Below are 6924 nucleotides of genomic sequence, written 5' to 3'. Positions count from 1 at the left end.
ACTGCAAGCTCCGCCTCCCAGGTACACACCATTCTCCTGCCTCAGCCTCCCGAGTACCTGGGACTACAGGTGCTTGCCATCATGCCCGGCTAATTTTTTGTATTTTTAGTAGAGACGGGGTTTCACCATGTTAACCAGGATGGTCTCGATCTCCTGACCTTGTGATCCGTCCGCCTTGGCCTCCCAAAGTGCTGGGATTACAGGCGTGAGCCACCGTGACTGGCCACAATAAAGCTTTTTAATCACCTGGGTGCAGGCGGGCTGAGTCTGAAAAAGGAGTCAGCAAAGGGTGGTGGAATTATTGTTAGTTCTTATAGGTTTGGGATAGGCGGTGGAGTTAGGACCAATTTTTTGTGGGCAGGGGGTGGATCTTGCAGAGTACATTCTCAAGAGTGGGGAGAGTATTACAAAGTACCTTCTTAAGGGTGGGGGAGAATATTACAAAGTACCTTCTCAAGGGTGGAGAGGGTGTATCATACAAAGTATAGTCACAAGGATGGGGGAATATCACGAAGTACCTTATCGCAAGGGCAGGGAGGGTGTATTGTCACAAAGTCAATTGATCAGTTAGGGTGGAGCAGGAACAAATCACAGTGGTGGAATGTCATCAGTTAAGGCAGGAACTGGCTATTTTCACTTCTTTTGTGGATCTTTGGTTGCTTCAGGCCATCTGGATGTATACATGCAGGTCACAGGGGAAATGATGGTTTAGCTTGGGCTCAGGGTCCTGATAATTAGTATAATACATTTGTTATAGTTAATGAGCCAATATTGATACATTGTCATTAGCTAACATCTCTACTTTGAGATTTCCTTAATTTTCACCTAATGTCCCTTTTCTGTTCTGGGATCCCATCCAGGACGCCGCATTTTACAATGAGTCGTCACATCTCCTTAGGCTCCTCTTGGCTGTGGCCGTTTCTTAGACCTTTCTTTTTTTTTTTTTTTTTTTGAGACGGAGTCTCGCTCTGTCACCCAGGCTGGAGTGCTGTGGCCGGATCTCAGCTCACTGCAAGCTCCGCCTCCCGGGTTCACGCCATTCTCCTGCCTCAGCCTCCCGAGTAGCTGGGACTACAGACGCCGCCACCTCTCCCGGCTAGTTTTTTTTTTTTCTTTTTTTGTAGTTTTTAGTAGAGACGGAGTTTCACCGTGTTAGCCAGGATGGTCTCGATCTCCTGACCTCGTGATCCACCCATCTCGGCCTCCCAAAGTGCTGGGATTACAGGTTTGAGCCACCGCGCCTGGCCTTAGACCTTTCTTGTCTTTGATGATCTTGCCAGTTTTCAGAAGTGTTAGTCGGGGGTTTTGTAGGATTCCCCTCTATTGCAATTTGTTCGATGTTTTGCTGATAATGAGTAGAGGTTATGGGTGATTGAGAGGAAGAGTCACAGAATTAAAGTGCCATTGTCATCACTTCTTATCAAGGGTGCATATTAACATGATTTTTCACTGCTGATGTTGACATTGATCACCTGGCAGAAGTAGTATTTGCTGGGTTTCTCTACCATGAAGTTATTTTTTCTCCCTTTCCCTACTGTTCTTTGGAAGCAAGTCCCTATGCAAGCCCATACTGACAGCGTAAGGATTTAACTCCCTCCACCCCTTAGTAGCTACATAAAATATCTGGAATTCTTCACCACAGGAGATTGGTGTGTTTTCTTCCGTTCATTCATTCAATCATATTTTCATAAGTATGGACTCATTGATATTCATTTTATACTCATAGTCTAGTATTACTTTAGTTTCTTGCTCAGATTGCTACAGCTTTGGCCACTGGGAGCTTGTCTGTTATTCTCTGTTCTTGATGGTACCTAGCTAGAATAGTTTCAATATTGCCAAGTAAGTCTAAAATAAATCAAAGGAAAGAAACACATTTCTTCTAGGGGGAAAGTTTTTGTTGTAGAAGAGCCCGTTGGAAAGGGGAAGCTCTGTAGCATCCTTGTGGAATCAGCACCTGCCCCAGTAGCCCTGTTTTTATAGTGAAGTATCTTTGTTCTCCTTCACCCAGGAATGCATTCACAGAGGAGGATTCTGAATTAGTGGTAAATTATATAGCAAAGAAGTCCTTCTGTCGGCGAGCCACTGAACTTACCTGTAAGTTGACTTTCATTTCTCTTTTTGGCAAAAGTTAAAATAGTTGAGAACAAAGAAAGAACAACAGACAGATTTCTAACAAAAGCCAAAGGTGTCGAAGACGAATGGATATTTTTAATGTACAAAATGTCTTTAAAAGCCACAAGTAGATAGATATTGCTATGCACAGCTCTGCGGGCTAATTTACTGGAATCAGGAGCTTAACCTGGGGTTAAAAGGACTCATAATGTCATGAAATGTGGCAGAAAAGAGGAACCTTCTGGGGTGACAGAAGATGGGTAGAGGTCAGGGATTTAAAGAAAACTTATAACTAGCGGACATAATCTCAAGCCTCATTTCCTGTTTTCCTGGCAACCAACTCCGAGGATGATTTGCCAACATGCTTTATAGTAATTATGGTTTGAGCTTTGCTGAATCAGAGAGTGGGGGCTTCTGGTTTAAATGGTGGAACTAAACAGATACTAGTGTTCCTGAATAATTTCAGAAAAAGTATAGAAAGAACATGCAATTTTTTTTTTTTTTTCCAGACAGAGTCTCACTCTGTTGCCCGGGCTGGAGTGCAGTGGCCGGATCTCAGCTCACTGCAAGCTCCGCTTCCCAGGTTTACACCATTCTCTGGCCTCAGCCTCCCGAGTAGCTGGGACTACAGGCGCCCGCCACCTCACCCAGCTAGTTTTTTGTATTTTTTAGTAGAGATGGGGTTTCACCGTGTTAGCCAGGATGGTCTCGATCTCCTGACCTTGTGATCCGCCCGTCTCGGCCTCCCAAAGTGCTGGGATTACAGGCTTGAGCCACCGCGCCCAGCAGAACATGCAATTATTAACAAATTCATGCTTCTGGATGTTTGCCCCCAGTAAAGAAAATCTATGAAAATGACGGAATACAGGTTGCTGTGAAATAGAAACTTGCTTGGTGTAGAGTATTATTAGTTTCTTTACATTTCTAGTCTGTAAGTTTTGACTTTTAGATATCCTCAAATTTTTTTTAATTTAAAATTTTAAAATCTGTCATTTAGACCACTTTCTTTCCTTTATTGGAGAACCACTGGATAAAGTTTTTTCTCAGAGAACTACTGTGTCCTAATTATCCACATTTTTGTTGTTGTTGTTGTTCTTTCAAGAGCTTGTTGATGCCTTAACTGTAGTCCAGACTGAATCATTTGCCAGGCGTTGTTGAACTGGTCTCCTTCTTCTGGTTAATTTCTCTTGTTGCCAACACAACACATCTATTATATACCTTACTATATTACATATTTTATTATAGAAAATCTTATTCTCCAATTCCTCAAAGTGCTCATTTTAGCCCTAGCTATGCTGTTATAATAAGGTTTCATATACAGTATGTAATATAAGAGCTTGTTCTCTAGATGTTTTCTGTGGTTTGTGAGACTCCATCCATGGCATGGGAGGGTAGGGGAGGTGTGGTTCTTTTGTATACTGTAGTTAAGGATATAATATTAATAGTAAAGAATTCACTAGAAAGTACCTATTGACTTACCTTCCTTACCCCTTTAAGTCAAAGGCAAACCACCCCTACGTGAATCTGATTGCCGGCTGCTGTTACCACACTACAGAAAGAGAAATACAGTTCTAATTTTTGTAATTCTTCAGAATTAACCTTGCCCTGAAGGATTCATTATACTTAGTTTAATCATAATAAAGTATGAAGTTTCATTACTGGCAATTTGGGGAGAGAAATAATAGATAAAAAATGAGAAAAGGGGCTGGCCTTATTTATTTATTTATAAATAAGTAAATAAATAAGGAATGTTTATTTTATTTTATTATTATTATTATTTTTTGAGACAGAGTCTCTCTCTGTTGCCCAGGCTGGAGTGCAGTGGCCGGATCTCAGCTCACTGCAAGCTCCGCCTCCCAGGTTTACGCCATTCTCCTGCCTTAGCCTCCCGAGTAGCTGGGACTACAGGCGCCTGCCACCTCACACGACGGCTAGTTTTTTTGTGTTTTTTTAGTAGAGACGGGGTTTCACCGCGTTAGTCAGGATGGTCTCGATCTCCTGACCTCGTGATCCGCCCGTCTCGGCCTCCCAAAGTGCTGGGATTACAGGCTTAAGCCACCACATCCGGCAGCAATGTTTATTATACAGGACTTCATTTCATTTTAATTATCAAGTGAAAGAAAGCATACTGACAATTTTTATACATACTAAGTTACTCCTTTTTCAGTACATAGCTTGGGAGTCAGCGAGGAACTACAAAATAAACTAGAAGATGTTGTGATTGACAGGAATCTTCTAATTCTTGGAAAAATTCTGGGCGAAGGTAAGCAGTTTAAAGTAATTCTAATAAAATGTGGGATAAGAAGGTAAGCAGTTTAGAATACTTCTTTAACATGTATTTATTAAATAAAATACCATCTTAGGACTCTGAGTTATACTATGGATAGTTATATTTTATTATTTAAAATGATAGACTATTGATTTTTGAAACTCAGATCTGGCAAATGAAAAGATTCTCTTCAATGCCTAGCACACACAGGTCCTTGAAAAATATTAATTTTCATTCTTCATTGAAAAGCATGTAATTCATTGATTAGTTTCCTACGTACTTTAAGATTATTCCTCTACTTCTTAAGTTTATTGTTCTTGGCATCTTTCTAATTAGGAACAAAAATGAAAATACATATTTAACTTGTTAAGTTGTTCTTAGGATGAATGATAATGGTATTAAGATTTTGTGCTTTAGCTTCAATTGTATTTTTCATGTTCTCTTCTAAGTGTCTTGGATCGGTTATAATGCTTAATAAAGTGATGAGCAAAGGTAGGCCCAAGCCACCCAAGCTCGTGACAAGCAGGAGGCTAGAGTGCGGCGCATTGCCCTGGTTTGCGATGCGGGTGGCCTGGGCCAGCTCTGCCTGGCTACCCATGGGTGAGATGCTCTCATACCACGTGAAGCCAGCAGCTCTGGCACTGTAGCATTTCTGTGGTCAGGGGAGAATTTGCACAGTGTCCATACAAAATTCTTTCACTTCACAGGAGAGTTTGGGTCTGTAATGGAAGGAAATCTTAAGCAGGAAGATGGGACCTCTCAGAAAGTGGCAGTGAAGACCATGAAGTGTGAGTTATGAATGATGAATCCCATTCTTCTGGGGTGGGCAGTTGCTTCAGTATTGGGTGCTCCATGAGGCCATATGTCACAATCTCAGTTGCCAGTGGGTCAGAAGGCAATGAGTAACACTGGTCACCGAGGGGGAATTACTATAATGAGCTCTTCATGCATACATTACATATTCTTTTGTGGGGTGTTTTTTTTTTTTTGGAGACTGAGTCTTGCTTTGTCGCCCAGGCTGGAGTGCAGTGGTGCAATCTCGGCTCACTGCAAGCTCTGCCTTCCGGATTCACGCCATTCTCCTGCCTCAGCCTCCCAAGTAGCTGGGACTACAAGCACCCGCCACCACGCCTGGCTAATTTTTGTATTTTTAGTAGAGACGGGGTTTCACCATGTTAGCCAGGATGGTCTCAATTTCCTGACCTTGTGATCCGCCCACCTCAGCCTCCCAAAGTGCTGGATTACAGGTGTGAGCCACCGTGCCTGGCCTACATATTCTTTATACTCAAGGCAATAACATTTTTTTAATTTTTACTAACTCCTGCATGCCTATGCATACATACTCTCTGTCTTGCTCTCTCTCTTTCTCTCACTGTCTCTTTCTCTCACTCTCTCTCATCTAGTAGAGCTAACAACTCCAAAGGAGAGCATGAATTGCTGAGGCAGTGGTGATCTGATGGCAACATCTGACCCCAGGGGTTGTTCTGGCCGACCTGTCTAGTGTGGTGGGGCCACTTCCTCATTTGAGGATGATTGCATGGCCCTGAGGAAGCTGTGGGCTGCCTGGAAAGTAAGTTCCCCAGAAAGAGGAGAAATACTTGGTCAAGGCATATGAAGAGTTGCTATCATAAGCTAGAACTTCCAAGCAAGATGGGAAGAGAGCCAGCAGTGGGGCAGGGAGGGTCTTGTAAATCATAGCCAAGAACCTGCTTTATCCTGCAAGGAGTAGAGCGCTATTAAGAGTCTTAACCAGCTGGGCGCGGTGGCCTGTAATCCCAGCACTTTGGGAGGCTGAGGCGGACGGATCACAAGGTCAGGAGTTTGAGACAAGCCTGACCAACATGGTGAAACCCCATCTCCACTAAAAATACAAAAATTAGCTGGGCATGGTGGCACGCACCTGTAATCCCAGGTGGCTGAGGCAGGAGAATCGCTTGAACTCAGGAGGCAGAGGTTGCAGTGAGCCTAGATCATGCCACTGGACTCCAGCCTGGGTGACAGAGTGAGACTCAAGTCTCAAACAAAAAAGAGTCTTAACCAAGTAAGAATAGAGCAGGTTACATTCCAGAAAGTTTGTTTTGATATCAGTGTGGAGGAGAACAAATTACAGTGTTGACAAAAATAGTGCTAGATGCACGTATGTTTATTGTGGCACTATTCACAATAGCAAAGACTTGGAATCAACCCAAATGTCCATCAGTGACAGACTGGATTAAGAAAATATGGCACCTATACACCATAGAATACTATGCAGCCATGAAAAAGGATGAGTTCGTGTCCTTTATGGAGACATGGATGCAGCTGGAAACCATCATTCTCAGCAAACTATTGCAAGAACAGAAAACCAAATACCGCATGTTCTCACTCATAGGTGGGAATTGAACAATGAGATCACTTGGACACGGGAAGGGGAGCCTCACACACCGGGGCCTATTGTCGGGAGGAGGAAGGGGGAGGGATAGCATTAGGAGATATACCTAATGCAAATGACGAGTTAATGGGTACAGCACACCAACATGGCACATGTATACATATGTAACAAA

At 42.9% G+C, this 6924-nt stretch overlaps 1 protein-coding gene across 2 annotated transcripts in view; it reads left to right on the top strand.

Moving 5' to 3' along the window:
- MERTK (MER proto-oncogene, tyrosine kinase) overlaps positions 1 to 6924 on the top strand; it is a 135755-nt gene that overhangs the window by 99615 nt on the left and 29216 nt on the right. For both annotated transcript variants that reach the window (XM_011953089.1, XM_011953088.1), the window contains exons 11-13: positions 2009 to 2094; positions 4280 to 4375; positions 5089 to 5169. In XM_011953089.1, the coding sequence (XP_011808479.1) occupies positions 2009 to 2094; positions 4280 to 4375; positions 5089 to 5169 (263 nt within the window). The remainder of the gene's footprint in view (positions 1 to 2008; positions 2095 to 4279; positions 4376 to 5088; positions 5170 to 6924) is intronic.

Source organism: Colobus angolensis, unplaced genomic scaffold, assembly GCF_000951035.1.
Source record: "Colobus angolensis palliatus isolate OR3802 unplaced genomic scaffold, Cang.pa_1.0 Scaffold356, whole genome shotgun sequence".
NCBI lineage: Eukaryota > Metazoa > Chordata > Mammalia > Primates > Cercopithecidae > Colobus > Colobus angolensis.
The sequence above is the reverse complement of the archived record's forward strand: the minus strand, read 5'-3'. Positions and strand labels throughout refer to the sequence as shown.